Genomic DNA, 17939 nt, shown 5'->3' with positions numbered 1-17939 from the left:
TATCCAAAGAGCCTCCACTGATTAGCTGCGCTCCTCTGTACAAGTGAATGAGGAAATCTGTGATAAACTGAACCACAGGTTGAGGTTGGTTGTCTCAAAAAATGTGGACGTTAAGGATTAGTTTCAAATAATTCCAAGCTGTTTTCTGTCCTGGATCATATTTTCAGCCATGTCTGGTCACAGTTAAGCAAAAGGTCGACAGGAATGAAGCTCGGGAAAATTGGGTTTGGTTTAAAACCACTAAAAGCATCTGGGTGTGCCATATGTAAACTGATCAATACATGTCTTCCGGTTTTCCACACACATGCACACTTGAGAGCCCTTAAAAAAAGTTAGTTTTCAATATTTTTAGTGAGAGTAGAGACTGAGATGTTAGCAGGTTGCAGAGTGTCAACCCTATCCAAGCAGACTGACTTTGGCAGCACCACACATTAACGAGAGCGTTTAAAAAAATGCTACATCATGGTTAAAGTAAGACTTGTTCAAAAAGCAAACTGAATTTAAAACTCTGGAATGACAAAACTAAAACTGTTCAAGATACATTATAATGCGCAATAGGTCACAGTGAAATATGTGGAACAACAAACAGGCCACCTTAGTTTGAAATCCTTGCTTGATCTTTGTCGTAAAAGTCTGAGACAAACAAGGCAAAGATGGAGGGGAAATCTAAATATCAAAGGCCCTGAAGAGGTTTCCACATCCTACACATTTTTCTATTTTCAAATTGCAAATGCTTTTTTATATAGACACAGAGGTTTTCTCTTTCAAGGGAAAGCAATATCATAAAATGAGCTACAGTAACTTAATTTCATTTTATTTGAATGCGTTTCCTACATTTAAGACATTGTTTCACCGTGCTTTCATTTAGTAAATCAGTGACTCTTACAATATTGGATATCTCATTTTGGAACAAACCTCTTCATACTAAGCGTCTGCTAACTTTGCCTCAGGTAACTTAAGTTTGTGTATCTCAAAAGCGCTCCTACTCTTGAGACACACGACACACACACACGATCCTAAAGCAGACTGTGTTAAGAGCTTCGAATCAAAGGAAAATGAAAAACAAAAACAAAGCCAGGAGAGAGGATCTGATCATCAAAGACTTTTGTTTCGGCTCAGCTCAGAAGTAGAGACTTCAGAGTGACTCGTGTTATGCTTTTAATGAGACGGGTAACACTTTTCCCCTACTTCTTTCCTTCATTCCTTCCCCGTCTCCTCTCTTCACTGCAAGGCTCCTCGGTCAGGTCATTCGAGGGGGAGGGAAGGAATGTCACGTCGGCAAGGAACGGTTATGGTTTGCAGACCTGTGGGAAAATACAATTATATTATTGTGGCAAGCAGCAATATACTGATTTTATTTCAAGATTTTCACAAGGGATTTTCCTTTACCTTTTAGTAGAGGAAGAAGAGACGTGTTCTATGAGAGGTGGCCATATTCTCTGACATGTTGCGGACTTTAAGGTAGTTGACGAAACCCCTGAAGAACAGCAGGAGACCTGTGGAGGGAAAGGACGGTTCACAGCACAGAACCTCAGCAAAATAATGCAGGATTAAGGACTTTAAGGGGGGAAAAAAATGCATCATTTCACATTGCAAAATACTCACCGAGCAACAGGAAAATCCACCAGAGCCAGTATTGACCATTAAAGTAGCCAGTGAAGTAGTCGGAGAACTGGAGAAAAAGACATTCATTCATTCATCGCTTTCAGTTAATATACTGAATATTATAATTACAAAGGACCCATAATCCTACAGTGGTTTACATAGGTTTCTGAAGAGCCATCTTGGCAGTCCCTGACTCTAGCTAATCCAAAAATGGGCAAAGTGGTGGAGCTGAGGCAGGATATCATACTGGATTAACTGGGCAGCAGGTTAAACCTCGGCACAGATCTTAAAAGGGAAAAAAACAGATACAGACCCTGACGATAAGAATCCACTTGATGAGGGAAAGTCCGAAGCCGCAGATAGCTCCATAGCGTCCTGCGATGGTATTGGTCAGACAGAAGGACAGGCAGAACCCAATCCAGTTGAACAGGAAGGCCACTAGAGGGACAAACACAGGGCTGTCAGCACTTTAATCTCTTCCGTGCGGATCGCGTAACGGAGCTCACGGGAAAAACAAGGGGAGGTGGACTCTCTCTCTACATAAACAAAGGTTGGCGCACAGATGTCAGTGTTGAACAAATCATGCAGCCCTCACTTAGAAACCTTATTCATAAACTGTAAACCTTTCTATTCACCACAGGAGTTTTCTTCGATTGTTCTTCGTCTAAATTCCACCTCAGGCCTGCGTTAGTGAGGCGTTACTAAACCTGGCCAACCAGATGACTAACAAGAAAAACCATCCAGACTCCCTGCTCATTGTTCTGTGGGACTTCAACAGAGCAAACCTCAACCATGAACTTCCAAAGTACAGACAGCATATTAAGTGTCCCACCAGGGACACCAACACACTAGACCACTGCTACACTATATTAAAGGACACCAATCGTTCTGTTCCCCCATGCAGCCTTGGGACTCTCCGATTACTGTCTGGTTCATCTTATACCAATATACAAGCAGAAACTGAAATCTGCTAAACCTGTTGTAAAGACTGCGAAAAGATGGATCAAAGAGTCAAAGCTGGATTTACAGGCCTGGACGGACTAACTGACACTGACATCTTACATCAGTTTTTGTGAGGACATGTTTGTGCCGACTAAAACCATCCGCACAAACAACAACAACCAAAAAACCTGGTTCACAGCGAAACTCAGGCAGCTTCGTCAGACCAAAGAGGAGGTCTTTGGAAGTGGGGACAGAGTTTTGTATAGGACACTCACTAACCACCATCCCCCATCACTGCTGGTACGACGAGCTGACTGGATTTTACCGTAGGTTTGAGAACCCCACAGTCACACTCCAACACCATCTTCAAAACAATCACCTTTCCCCACTGCCACGCTGTCACCAGAAGAACGTTCACCATCCATTTACAACAGAGACAATCCTGAGAGGTATATTTGAATTATACCAGGTTTGTCAGACATTACCTTGGCAGTGAAACAAAATTTCACACTTTGACAGATTCACACATGATCCTTCATTCAAAAGGTGTATGGTCATGACTTACGTTTACACCTTAGCCAACGATTGTTTACATTGCTCAGGCGTGTGAAACCTTGGTAAAACAAATAATCCCGGCTCTTGCCCTCTTCTGCTTTCACAGAAAATGTTAACATGAGACTGACTTACTGAAAAAAGCCAACATGAAGATTCCATCGTTCCCAACTCGAAGCTGATCCGCGTCACTGAAGTCGTCTCTGGGTGGGAATTCATCATCCTGACATGGACACACACCATATGTAAATATAACATGTTTGGTTAAAAACATACAGTGACAGACACAACTGCTACACAAAGTCAACAGATGAGTCTACATGTTTCTAAAACAAAAACATAAAACAAAAGGAGATTTAGGAATGTGTGTGAGCGTTTGTCCTCACCCGCGGCATCACCTCCACAGTGGAGGTAGCCATGGCGGCCGCTTTGGCCTTCTCCGCTTCGTCATATGTGGGCAGCGAAGTGGCGACGCTGTAGGGCGGAGGCACTGGGAAGTCACTTCGGAAACTAGTCTCTGTGGGAACGACGAAGACTGTTACAAAAGAAATAAAGGGGACCGCATGCAGTGTCTAGCTAAGGAGCTGCGGTTGATGTGGTAATGCAGTCATGGAAACGAACGCTGACTCATGAGTAAAGACACTCCAACATTTGCCACAAAACTGCTGCTGCTGCTATTTTAGGACGTATGCAACGATGCTTTGGAAAAACAAAGTTACTGCTTAGAAAAAGTACATTTAAAAAGACCTATTCCTTTTCTGCATACCGGGTGCTGCAGCAGTTGCTCCCAGGTCAATGGAGGCGTAAGGAGGTGGAGGGGCCTCTGCTCCCCCCTGAGTGCTTGATCCCGATGCTTCCCCTGCTTCTGGGGCTAGTGCCAGGTTGGCTTGGGTCTGGCTCTGGTCCTGGCTGGATGTACTAGCCTGGGCTGTGGCAGAAGTGCATGGCTGCTGCTCGCTGGTCGAGGCCTCTGAAGAGTCATCCTCATTGTGCAACTGGAAGAGAGGACGAGACAAAGGGGGGGGGGCGTTAGAGGAGTGAGCACAAGAGGATCAGCTGATCAGTCAGCCAAAAAGTGTGTGCTCACAAGTTTCTAAAACTGGCATCAATCTTGTACTTTCTGCGTGGCTTTCTAAAGCTGAGAAAAGTACAAATATGTAAGCATAAATCATGGACCCCACCCCCCAACTGATGCTAGCTGCCACTTGACTAAAATACCGTAAATGTATTACATTTGGGGGATTTCAGATACGTGTAATAGTCAGATATCAGTGCTGTTTTCTACAACAGCACCAACATCCGGCAGGTATTATGTAACAAAATGAGCTTTGCACAATCTGTTTTTGTCTGTCAACACAAAATGTAGTTCAGGCAGAGCTGAATGAGTGGGTTCACATGGGCAACACAGTGTGTGTACAAGAACTACTTTCAGTAACATACAGTACGTAATGGGCTACATGGTACGGCCATGTATACAGTCACCTATGTGGTCCATTTCTCTTCTATGCTACATATAATTCATATCACAGTCTTGAGCTGAAGGTCAGTTTCATCGTACAGTTTATTTCATTGAACACTTGCAGTCTAAAGCAACAAGCATTTTAAAGGAAGCATTTATCCTGTGTCATAAGTCTATAGGGTTATGAACCAAAAACTGGCTCCAGATTAGAACTTAATCTAAAATGCCAAGAACAGGGTACCCTTTAAAATATTTTAAGTGCATTTCTTCTTATCAGCTCCTAAGATAAAACATAGGCGACATATCTGCAAGGACAAAGTTATCTGCTGGGGCCTGTCTACGTCATGCAGAACCTGCGTATGCATTCGTCAAAAAAGCATGCTAGAAGGTGCTTAGGGAAAAGATGATGCTGACATCAATCAACCGCTTGGACAATTTATTCCTGCTTAATTTGTTTTAATATGCACTTTTAAAAAAAAAGGTACAGTCCTTAAGATTTTCATGAAATCAAACACCATAGTTGATAATATTTATGGCCTGTAGTTGTTCTGCAACAGCTCTTTAATGTATTTATGTTCAGAAATGACCTCTCTATATTGTAGTTTTTACTGGTAGTGGCAGGGTCCACCATTCCCACATTGGACTCAGATTGCCAACCAAAGCACAAGGGAGGTAAACCAAGTAATTGATAACAGCCTCACTGTTTACTCTTTACACCATAATCAGAGCTGTATAACATTTCCCATTGCCGCTGCCACAGGATTCCGCTGGTTATCCGGAAGTGTGCTGTGGAATAAAAGTACAAGTATGTCTGCTGGGCAGCGTTTGCCCTCAGCAGAATGTTTGACACCGAAAACACAGAGATGGGAGACCACATTGGCACGCCAGACAGACTCTTGAAATGCGATACACATGTAATGAGTTAATTAGTGTCCCCGCTACAGCTGAGAGTCAGTTGCAGTAAATTCATTTTAATTGGCCCAACGACCCAATCGCCATCTGAAATTACACAGGGCCGAAAGCGGGAAATCTGGTTGGGCAAAGTGAGGGAGCGATTCCTCCTCCTCTTCTCTGCGACTTCCAGCAAGGACAGACAGCTCCAGGCCCAACAATTCACTGTACAATACTGTGAACTACAATGACAATAAAACGGATACTGACCATGACAAAATACAACTTATTTTGCTTTTAAATCCTATAATATCAGGCCAAATATCGGCGAAAGGTTGTGGTTTTATAGTTTATTCACTGGCATCTCACCTTAAGGGTAATGCTATATTATCTAGTATAAACAGATAACAACCACAGACTAATCATGTTAGCTAACAAAGGCTCATCTCAGGGTTGCTGAGTCAGTTCAACACCCTCACAGCTGTAAAACAAACATCTGAACAAAGTCAGGGAAAAGAAGAAGCGACGGCTGTCAGAATAAATTCTTAGTCCACAACACAAGGTCCAGGTGAGGATGACTACTGTTATATCAAACATCACAACCTTTCTGCTTCTAACATCTTAGTCTAATACCTTCATTGTGTTTGCAAGATTGGAAAGTTGATGTGGCAGGCAATTTTAGATGTAGCTTTGGTTTTGACCACAAGTATGTTGAAACCTAGTTCACCAAATCATTTTATTTAAGAGTTTCCATGACATAAGGGCATAAATCTTGACGTGGTGTAACATCCGATGTCACAGGTGACTAATAGGAGGAGAGCTGAATTAACTACTGATTATTTAAAGAAAAAGACAGTCATAAATCAGAGGAAATCTGTTTTTAATCACCACGCAGAAAAACTTCTCAAAACATCCTGTAATAAAAAAATCCCCAAAGAAACAGGGTCGATGTATAAGGCAGCGACTGGCTCAGAATCAAGGACATAACATAACACAACACACCCCCACGCAACAGGGGGATTACATAAGATTGAAACAGCATCGCCACAAGCCCCCTCGTGTGTCCAAATATACCCAGAGCTCATGCAGGCCTGCTCAGAGCAGCAGTGGCCCATACTTGCAGAAATCTGAGTATTACTGAGAGAAGAAAGAGAGCTAGAGGGCAAAATGTGGGGAGGAATGAAAAGTGTGTAAGCGTAGCCGTAATGAAATGAAGATGGGGCTGTACACAAACCACAACATCAGATAACTTATCAGTTTGCCCTGAATGGGTTGAACTGCACAGTTTCTAAATAATCCTTGAGAATCCATTGCCTGTTTGTGTTGAACGAATGTTGTGTTACGACAACTGGATTATTGTTGAAAATCTGCACTTTGTTCAGGGTTGAAAAGTTAGAGCACAACACTGATTTTCTTTGGCTCACACTTAAATCCTGTGGGATTATCACTTGCATTCCCAGAACCGCAGGCATCAGAGCACAAAGCAGACTTTATGGCAAAGATGTGTACAGAACTGGAAACACAATGTTTCCCAAAAAAATTTCCAGCCAAAGAGTACTTTACAAGCCTAACAACACATGTTTAATGCTAGTTAACAGAGACATTCACCACATTGTGAGGTTGCCAACTGTTTTAACTAAACATCTTCTGACTAGGAACACATTTTCTTCTTTCTTCTTCAATTTTCAAGAATTTCTTAGTAAGAATCTCTGCCAGGAGATAATACCTTGGAAAAGTTAGTTATTAGGTTATTAGTTATTTGTTTAATTCCCATCATAGGACAACCTGGACTATGAATACTCAGCCGGGGTGTAAATAATTTGGCTAAGAGACTCAAAAAAGTCCCTTAAACCACAATAGATATTAGCCAGCTAATAAACTCCCATGCCAACACTAGCTTAAAACTAAGCTTGTCAACACTTGTGTTAGCTTGTCAACTGCCGTGTAACTTAAAACAGGTTTTATAGTTAGTAAGTAAATATACCCAAGCGAAGGCATATTAAGTGTCTAGCACAGTTTGTTCGGACGTTAACTTTCAAGGCCTACGAGAGCAAGGCAACATCTTGGTTGGCTAGCTACAGTTAGCCTAGCCGATGCGGAAGTGGCGCTTGATGAGGCTAGCTATCAAAACAAAACAATTCGATGAAATATACAAAGCCGAAGTACAACAAAGGTAACAAATCAGAAGACATTTAAGAGGCTTTGCTTCCGTGTCTATGTGACATAACTCATTCTAACCGAAGAGTAAAAAAATTAGCAATGCCTTAATTTTAGCAAGGCCTTGTTTCCTTGTTTCCACGAAGGCCGAGCTATCATATTATGATCTGTTCACACTCACCACTTGGTATCGGCTTGCTGGGTCCATCCCGACGAGATTCAGCTGGCAAGCGAGCCAGCCGGGGAAAAAACACGAAGGAAATCTAACTTGTTGTTGCTCCTAAGTTTGAGTTAACGCACACGAGATACTTCTCTCAAACAAGGCTGAACAGACTAACAACGGAAATGGCTGCACTCTACAGCGAACTCAGTTAGAAAAACAGCGTTGTTGGCAAAACGTTGATCATCTTGAGTCAAGCTCCTCCTCAAAGCGGATACTGCCGATCAGATATTTCAAAATTAAATACATACTAACGCGTCATTTTTTATTTTTTTGATACATACATATACATATATATATATATATATATTATTATTTTTTCCGGAGATATATTGACATTATAAACACAAAACATCCATGGGTACATGTACAAAACAAACAATTTTTAAAACATAACGCAGATCATCGGTCCATAAGAAAGTCTTCATTGCCTTCTTAATTTATTTCATCGTGGTGCTATATTGATGCACTACTTGAACTAACGTAACTAACGTGTAAAATTTGGGGGTAACAGAATACCAAAAGCTACAAGTATTTAAAGCTATGGTAGGTAGCGTTGGATAAACTAGCAAAAGACAGCTTGATTTTGACATTATCTAACTGAACCCAACCCCTTCCTTCAAGCCTCCCTCCAAAGCCACTAGCCAAGATACAATATTCATGAGCAGTGAGTGCGTGCAGATAGGCAGGTATCTTAGGTTTACAGTCCTGCGGCAGCCACTGATACAGGACTTTTAACATGTTTGTGTCAGGGCATGTGATTTATTGATTGCTGTCGGGAGATAAAGAGAATTTCGACAAACATAACAAACCATGCTTCTAAAATAAATTGCCTGCCCTAGCTTTAATTAGTAAAAACCTTTGAACTGCAGGGTCTCTGCCTTTAAATCTTAAAAGTACAAAAGTATTATCATCAAAATATACTTCTATATATACTATATAAGTATAAAAAGTAAAAGCAATCATTAAGCAAAACAGGTGTAAACATGTGTAAAGCTGATAATACACAGAGCAACTTTTAGAGCAATGGTGCTGGGCAATGTTGCCATCAATGGAAATGAGTAAAGATTACTACTATAATCCCTTTCCCACCGCTATCTGTTCAAAACATAGTCGGACTTGCCACCAGCAACAATGCCCAGCAACATTGCTCTAAAAGTTGCCCAGCTTTACACAATGTGTAATGTTATTTTATATTAATACTGATTTCTTTACACACATGGTCAATTTGAATCATTTATAAACTCTTGGTAATCCATAAAATTGCATTATATTTTATAAACTGACTTGTGTTTTGTATGTAAAATCTTAATTTGCTATTACAGCTGCTTTTACATGTAGGGAAGATGTATAATAATCTCACATATATTAGCCTAAATACCATACTTTGCCATAAAAGCAAATATATTTGATGGTGATGTATTCCTTTGTGCAGAATGTATTTTCTAAATGTGTAATTGTTTGGTGTTCCCATGATGACTGTTGTTGTCATTATTTTGAAGTATTCTGCTGAAATGACTGCTCTTTGTGTTTTATTTTGAAGGCAGAATCCCCTTGTTTCCGATTTCAGTGTGACACTTGCTAACTTGATGCTGGGGGTTGATCATGGATTTTCACGGATTGAGCAAGCGTGATGACGCTAATGCATACAAAAAAGAGAAAATAAATGGGCCACTAAGTGGAGCCAAAGCCCACTTACATTACCACCACTAGCTGCTCACCATGAGGTTTCAAATCATGAAAAGACGATACATGCGTCAGTCTTTCAAAGACATACAGGTTGTGTGTCAGAAAAATGTAAGTAATTACTAAATTACCTAAAGTGAGTTACATTTTAAAGCACTTTGTACATATTTTTCTTTAAATGTTAATTATTAAAGGTAGCAGCCGAAATAGGCCAAGGAGAAGGGTTTGGCAGTAGGCCTATCAGCTCCACCAATACTTCCACATCACATTGGATGAAAGACAAATGCTCTGAAACATCTGTGCCCTCTATATACTCTTTGACATTCTGTTTAATGTTGGTTCTAGCTTCTAGAAGACTTTCTTCGTTCAGATGTTTTGCTGCTACAGCCTTACTTGGTGTAGTATTATTAGTGACTTATGACTTATAACTAGTGGCAGCAAATGTTAGCAAAGTTTAGGTAGACTTTGCTGTGTACCTGACTGAGTCAGTTCTCTAATGAATTTTCTCTACACTATAGGTGCTTTCATACTGCATTATTTTCCAGGAGTATTGCACCAATATGCCAGCTTGCTGCGCTGTATCAAAGGTCAGATTTGATTCATATCTGAGCCAGCAACGCTGGTAGTAACACAGCTGCAACGATGTCTGAATGGCCACATGCTGGAAGAGGTGTGACATTTTGATGATGTATTGGATGTGCCACCCGCCACCAGGAGATTTGAAAATCTCTGAAGAAAACTCTGAACAGTTTTCAGCTAATCAGAAGAAGAGCACTGTTGACAGTATTACTTGGGTTTGCTGTTAGGATTTCAACACAAAGACATTTTATGTAAGCATTACAAATACAAGGTTTTCAGTTAAATAAAACATACTCAGCATCATAATTGAACATTTCAATATCGATCAGCTGCTCACTCGTTAATAGGGTCCTCCAGATGCTTTGTGGAAATAAGTATGTAAATTTTAATATTAATACAATAAACAATCTTGTAACTCAGCATATCATACATACATAGGTATATATTAACAGAGAAATATGACTGCTTAGACAAACTGTAACTTTTTGTCTTAACTGGATGAGTGCACAGAGATGTGAGCAAGACTAATTTTCCACACGTAATAAGTAAAATATTAGTAGCACAAAGACCTCTGATAAACATTACAGGCTTGGTGTTGCATGAACAACACTAATATAAAGTTACACATCAGGTGTGGGTAGTTTTAAAATAAAGTCTGAAAGCCTCTAAAATTTTAAGTGTTATCTCTAGGGTCTAAATTAGGGTTCTTATGTTGTGAGTTCAAAGCTGTTGTCAGGCTAAAAATGGACAACTGTCGTGTCAACCTCGTGATCTCTGCAGAATTTTGTACTAGTGGCCCACTGTGTTGAACAGCTACACTTAAATGAGATTGTGTAAAACAGATGTTTAACATAGTTGGTCCTTTTTGAAGAAAACCTTGTGTCTACAGTGTACAGAATGGCTCAGTATGTTAGATAGCTGTATTGAAATTGTATGGTTGTTGGTTCAACCCTGAGTCAGTCAGAAGAACAAAAAGTATCGTCAAAGCCTGTGGCACAGTGCGTTAGATTGCTTCTGACAAGTTGTAAGGTTGTAGGGTCGAACCAGAGCCAGTTTGTGCTTTGTCTCTGTTTAGTCAAGATTAAAATGCTTCAAAATCAGTTTCAGCTAGTGTTGTCAAGTTGCTCAAACTGTTGTTGTTGGATGTTTAATAGTGCTGAACCTGTGAGTACAATCCTCAGTCGGTGAATTTTAAATTCAGACACCCCGTTTGAAGATTAAAAAGCTCAGACAAAAACACCTGGCCAGGATGATGTTTAGCACTAATTAGCAAATATCTGCAAATTACTGCATCTTGACTTCTGCATTTAGTTCAGGTTTAACCTCACTGTTTCCTAAATAGAAGTAAAATGAAAGTGTTAAGTGTTGTGGGTGTCCTAGCTGTGCAGGTGAATTAAATTATGCTACTATTGTTGTAGGCCCAGTGGCTCAGTGTGTTAGAAAGCTTTTTTTTTTGTTTGTGTGTTTTGAGGAAGTCCAACACCCAAACTGTAGCCTGAAAAGCGGTTATAGAAAATTTCAGTAGCAGGCTGACATATTGTTTTTTCTAACACATATTGTGTTAGAAGACTCAGCAATAGTTTGGAGACTGTGGTTCAACGCCCCAATAAGTGTTTAAAGTCCAAAACACGAAGACTGAAAGGCTTTAAGAAATAATGCTATTGTTGTCTCAAGTTCAGCGGCTTGGTGTGTTAGAGTAGTTCTCCAGAAAGTTTGAGGTTGTAGGTTCAATTCTTGACTAACTTTATGATGGTCTAACACTCCGAGGACTGAAAAGCTTACAAAATGAAGAGTTCAGTGCCTTTGACCCACTGGTTTGGTGAGTTAGATACCTCTACAGGTGTTTGGAGGACGTGAGTTCAATCCGATCAATCAATATTGAAGTTGGATGTCCAAAGGAAAAGTGAAATGCTCTATGAAAAGTAGTTGAATTGTCTCAGATCAAATAGCCATGGGGGTTAGAGGACTGATCTGAAGGTCTGAGGATGAGTTCAAACATTTGGGTAACTGCAATTGGAGAAGAATTGATTTAAATGTATAAATGAGTAAGATTGAATGTGTTTATAGTTCTTTCATTGCCTTGAAGATTACATGCATACTGAACTAACCAGAAATTACATTCAACTATTAGCTAAATTAGAATGTTTTAATCGCACTTGTTCCGCTAAAGCTAATGCAGTCCTGGGCTTACTGAGCTGTCTCTGTACGAACATTGGCTTGTTGGTCATTCTTTAAAAAGTTCACAGTGAAACTCATCTTTAAAATCCTTAGTCTATGGCTACTGACTCAGACCAGCTCAAAGGCAAGATTTGTTTTACTCAAGTTTGTAAGTCTGCAGAATATGTCAGTCAACGAGCCCAGGGCTAAGTATGAAACCCTTAGAACCGTCCTGAGTCAGTAGCGTTCGATTTAGATTTCAAAGTTAGGTAAATTTTGAAAGCAGACATCTCATTTGTTGAAAAGGAAAGACAAACAAACCAATGTTCGTACCGAGAGACAGTTCAGGATGATTAACTGGCCTCAGTCAACAGGCCCAGGGACTCAAGGCTAAGTATGTTAGCTTTAGCTGAACAAAGGGGATTACAATACGCTAATTTAGCTAATAGTTGAAATAATAGTCCAGTGCATGTAATCTACAAACCAATGAAAGAACTTCACAAACACTTTCAATCTTACTTATTTATACATTTAAATCCATTGTTCTCCAATTGTAGTTGTTTGCAGCATTTGCTCCCATCTACGTTACCACCAGGTAAAAGGGCCAAAACAGAAAGTGGAAGAATCCACTTTGGGAACCCAGACTGTACTAAGTGGGGTAGAGTACAGTGAGTGTTTGGTTGTTGGATGGGCACACGCTTCAAACATTTGGGTCACTGAGATTGGATATCAATTATTTCAATGTCTAAATGAATAAGATTTAATGTGTTTGTGTAGTTCTTTCATTGGCTTGTAGATTACACCACTATATGTTTATGGGAGGGGCCCGTTTCCCCTCCCAGTGTTCAGGAGAGATAAGGGACGGAAAACCAAGATCGGCTGAAATTTCACTGAAAGATTAAGTTGTTGGAAAAGCTTCGCAACTACAACGCACTTGCATGTGCGCGGGTGCCCTTTACCTTGTGCCTTTTTCAGAAATCAGGTTTAACAACCTCTGAGCTTAACCCTGAGCTCTGCATTGACTGAGCCTGAGATGTGAAATAATAACTGAATAAGTTCAGTCAACAAGTATGTTGAACCTGATGGAAGCACTCGGTGCCTAAGTTTACATCTGCAAACCTGAAGCCTTTGCCAGTGACATGAGTCCTCATCTGTCGGGCCCTCCAGCACCAGTAACCACAATAGTTATGAATAATTCCCCCACCCACCTCTCCTGAAAATGGCCACATTACCTCACAACAAATGCAACATCCAGCTCTGCAGGGACAAGGGGCTCCAACCGCTGCGAGGGTATGAAAAAAAAGCCATTATCAATGTAGCTCCGATATTACGATTCACCATGGCAACGTGTAAATAAAGGCAGAGCCTCCATTTTAATCAGGTGGAGCTATAAATATAAACACATGCCACGAGGAGGTTGATATGGCTATTTATGTTAAAACGCAGGAGTGGAGAAGGATCGATATGTTGACAATATTTCATTTTATAGCCTACAGTGTTGAAGAAATATTGTGAGCCAGGTTCAGGTGTGAAGAAGTTTCAGAGACCTATAAAGACTTAACATAGCATGGTTTATTGAGCCCGGCCGAGGAGATACAGTGCCAGCATGTGAACACGTCAGATGCAAACACCAAATCTGAAGGATAACATATTTTGGTCCCTTTTATGTTTATGTCTTCCCCCTAGTGCCTGTAGGTTTCCCTATTAGGTCATCTTTAACTGACCTTAACCTAGAACAACTAATCTAGCTGATGTTTAGACTCCAATGCTTCGTCATATTGGAATCTATCACTACCCGTGAGTTGTACTCTAATCTGTGGAGCCAGTGAGTTCTTGTAAAGATTCAACCTTGTAAGATTCCCAGAGAACACTGATATCTGCTAGCCTGACGCCTGAGCTACTGTCTCTACCTTATCAGTCTAACTGTTGTTTCCCTAACAAGGACCGTTACATGTGGGAAATAACTAGAGCTTGAAGGTCAGTGAACACTTGTGGGGTCAGCTAATGTCTCTAAGTTAGACCTGTCTTACGCCACCTGTAAACTGTGGCCTTTCTCAGCACACACGTGCAAAGGACAGCGGCCCCAGAGGTCTCAAGTGTTTATTTGAGCTCCATGTGCCAGCAGGTCTTGGACAATCAAGTGCAGATTGGTAGCAGTTGCTAAGTACTTGAGTAATTAGATAATACTTTTAATAATTTTTTATTCTATTGACATATACCTTGTGAAGTGTTTGTACCAGTTTATTGTGTTCTTTCATGTCCAGAGCCACATCTAGCCATTTTTGCAGCAAGCACATAAGCCAGAGACGGTCTACCTTGTGCCACTGCTATATGAAGAACTCTGAGTTGGAAAAGAAAATAGCTAATTATGGCCATTCGTCAACATTTATACTTTAGCCAGGTTTGAGTTGTGCTTGTGCTTGTGCTTCTTGGAGTGGTAGAAGCTGATATTTCACTTTTTATCCTTTGTCATTTCATCTGTTTATCCATTTGGAACACCCCTCTTTAGCTCAAGCTGTGCAAAATATAACCTATAAATTTTATTTATTCATTTAATGAAATATGAGGTTAAAAAAAAAAAGACCAAAAGTTAAGAAAGCTTAAAGTCAGTTCAATGGGGGAAGCTCAGGGTCAATTAAATAGAATGGAATCATGCCATTTGTGGCTGGGTGTGCTTAACTTCCTTTCCCTGCCTGTGGTGAAGCCAAACAACAAGCCAAGGACTGATCTGCTGCCGTTGGTCACGGGCTGGTCGGTTGTGGCCTCCTCACTGCCTGGGGCTTCTGGTAACTCCACTGAGTTGCTGTTGCACTGCACCATGCAACTCTTCAGACTCTCCAGTCGTGTGCCACACTATCTTGAACACCAGCAGCAGCCTCCGCACACAAACTCACACACAATAGCAGCTTATAAACATACCCAACCCGCATTCCACACGTAAGACACTGCCACCAACCCACATAACATATACCCAGGGAAAAAGACATTCAACCTTATCACATGCAACAAATCTGTACCTATACACAGGAGACAAGCAGAAGACTCATTGAACTGTGTGGCTGGTCAAACAACTGCAGACTGGAGGTCACGCCCATGCACACCTGTCTACCATCAGCCCATCCCCATGCAATCAACCGATGTGAAGACCACACCCACCAAACACACACACACACACACACACACACTCTCTAGGTGCTCACTTATTACACTACCACTGACACTCAACTGTTTATCCATCAAGCTAACTATTTAAACTGTTTATCCACTTTACTAAAAGCCCCTGGTTGGGAATTAGTGACTTTTTTCATCTATACATACACGTAACCATCCGAGTCTTGCATGTTCAGCATATCATCAGAAACTCCTCCATGTCTCTGTGCCTCTTGCTGCATTTGCCAGTGAAATAAAATAAACTTTATTTCAGCGGTTGGAGCCCCTTGTCCCTGCAGAGCTGGATGTTGCATTTGTTGTGAGGTAATGTGGCCATTTTCAGGAGAGGTGGGTGGGGGAATTATTCATAACTATTGTGTTTACTGGTGCTGGAGGGCCCGACAGATGAGGACTCATGTCACTGGCAAAGGCTTCAGGTTTGCAGATGTAAATTTATGCACCGACTTGTTGTCGTCCTGCGAGCCGTTCCTTTTCCAAAAGAAAATCACCAGTCAGTCATTTATGCACGCATGTGAATATCATTTTGGCTATTTTGTAACACACCTACATTTGGCGCTGCCTTGAAATGATTGACGTACTAAGAACTTGCTTTCTCTTGCTTTCAGTGAAGTGAAGGAAGACTCAACTACTTCCTCATACTGAAGTAACTCAAAGTGTGTCCTTGTCTTATTTTAATGTTCAAATACTTGTTCCACCTCTGACTAACCTGGCGTGTAATTTTTAGCAGTTGTTGGGAGTGTTCTGGTGGTCTGGGATCAGTGATAAAACAGCCTGAGAAAAAAAAAACACAGTAACAGCTATGCATGATTTTGTGGATCAAATTTAAGCCTCATAGGTGACAACAACATCACAAAGTATGTGGGAAGGAAAGGTTTCATCAGTCTGGACGAAAGACTGTTAAACAGTCATGAATGGACATCGTACATTGGAAGTAATTGGCAAGCAAAGAGTGGTAGAAGTATTCACATACTTAAGGATAAGTATTAACTGGATACCAAGTAAAAGTCCTGCATTCAAAAAGTACAGTAGTATTATCATCAGCTATACATAAGTTAAAGTCCTCATTTTGTATTACATTGACCATGTTGTCTATTCAGTTGTATTTAGAATAAGTAAAGAACCTGAACTGTGTATATAAAAAAAGGAGATAAGATTTTTACATTTAAAATGACTTTTTACGTTATTGGAATAAGCACAGGTTCATTTTGCAATCAAAGCACAAGGTTGGTTAGGTTAAACTACTTGTCATGTGAAGTGCTGTGAAGTCTGTGCCATTTGTTGCCCTACAAATCACCTTTTTATCCGCTCTTTTTATTGTTTTAGAAAAGAAATTATCAGAATGTGCGAGAAGCATGCACTTTTTACGCAACAATCTTTAGAAATCAAACATATGTTGTAGATTAATACTCATGTTTCTACTTCAAACTCTCTGAACTTTAGCATTGCAGATTTAAAGGTAGTGTTTTTTGACCTTAGTCAGTGCACAAATTCAAGTTTTGCTGTGTTTTTACTGTCTTTCACCTTCAGGATCTCTTCCCACAAACAATACAAGAGAGCCCCTTTCTCAGTAAGAGATTTGTCCTTCTGCATGTGTAACACCATAAAAACAACCAGCTCCTGAACCCCCTGAGCGCTCTACTGGCTATTGCTCCTGGTTGTTAGTGTACAGCGGGGTCTGCATTCTGCAATGTGGTGCCAACAATACACTGAGCCGTTTCACAGTCAGGACAGTTTAGTTTGTGTGTGTGTGTGTGTGTGTGTGTGTGTGTGTGTGTTTATTTCCTGGTGCCAAAGATCTGGTGATTACATCAAATTTCTCAACTTGTTTGATAAAGCAGTCATGTCCTTAGGCAACAGGCTGACCCAAAATCAAGTTCAAAGTGAGTCACTGAAAAAAAAAAGGTTCAAGTTTGGAGGGTTTTCAAAGTTGCAGTACACACTGAGGAATTTGTTTCATCATGCAGCAATGATTTGATAAACTGCTTATGAATCCAATATTCACTTTCATCCTTGCCTACAACCAGCGTGCCATTTGTTCTTTATATATATAGCAAAGTGAGGGGCAGGTTTGTATCTACCTCATTCGGAAGTTCACTCTGTCATGTGTTCTTGCCTCTAGGCTAATCCTGGATCAGCATTGCAGTGGATCAGCGCATAATAGGCTCTTGGTACCTTTATGAATGCAAGTACTGGCGTTTTAAGGATCAAGCACAAAGAGGTTCGGAAACCATCACAGACTGACTTTAAAGGAATAGTTTGGGGTTTTTAGAAACCCATATAATTCAGTCAGAAATTACCTTCACCCCGCTTCAGAATAATAGGAATGTAGTGCATATAGGATATTGTGAAGGCAAATGTTGCTGTGATGCACTGCTAATAGAAATCTTTGGTGCGATTATTCACAAGCATCATTTTTAACCCCACTGACTTTCATTACTGCATTTCTAACAAGATGCTGATAAAAGCTCCTTTATCAGCAGCAAGTAGTACGGGTACTTTTTTGAAAGAGATCCAGTGCCG

General features: G+C 40.5%; 1 protein-coding gene across 1 annotated transcript; it reads right to left on the bottom strand.

Moving 5' to 3' along the window:
• Nucleotides 1–793: 793 nt before the first annotated feature.
• ndfip2 (Nedd4 family interacting protein 2) lies at nucleotides 794–8048 on the bottom strand. Its single transcript, XM_046055334.1, has 8 exons — nucleotides 7788–8048; nucleotides 3866–4094; nucleotides 3486–3616; nucleotides 3235–3322; nucleotides 1919–2043; nucleotides 1606–1672; nucleotides 1390–1496; nucleotides 794–1304 (listed from the first exon to the last, which is right to left on the bottom strand). The coding sequence occupies exons 1-7, from the start codon at nucleotides 7812–7814 to the stop codon at nucleotides 1393–1395; spliced, it is 771 nt and encodes a 256-aa protein (XP_045911290.1). The 5' UTR covers nucleotides 7815–8048; the 3' UTR covers nucleotides 794–1304; nucleotides 1390–1392.
• Between the last annotated feature and the right edge of the window lie 9891 nt (nucleotides 8049–17939).

Source organism: Micropterus dolomieu, linkage group LG01 (assembly GCF_021292245.1).
Source record: "Micropterus dolomieu isolate WLL.071019.BEF.003 ecotype Adirondacks linkage group LG01, ASM2129224v1, whole genome shotgun sequence".
NCBI lineage: Eukaryota > Metazoa > Chordata > Actinopteri > Centrarchiformes > Centrarchidae > Micropterus > Micropterus dolomieu.
This window is presented reverse-complemented; position numbering and strand designations above follow the sequence as displayed.

Bases quoted from the DNA above. Each gene is read 5' to 3' on its own strand.
- ndfip2 (XM_046055334.1), bottom strand. From the start codon at position 7,814: ATGGACCCAGCAAGCCGATACCAAGTG. The intron at 3,323-3,485 runs GTGAGGACAAAC...TGTCCATGTCAG, and splicing joins CTGTGGAGGTGATGCCGCGG to GATGATGAATTCCCACCCAG. The intron at 2,044-3,234 runs GTAAGTCAGTCT...TTGTCCCTCTAG, and splicing joins CTTCATGTTGGCTTTTTTCA to TGGCCTTCCTGTTCAACTGG.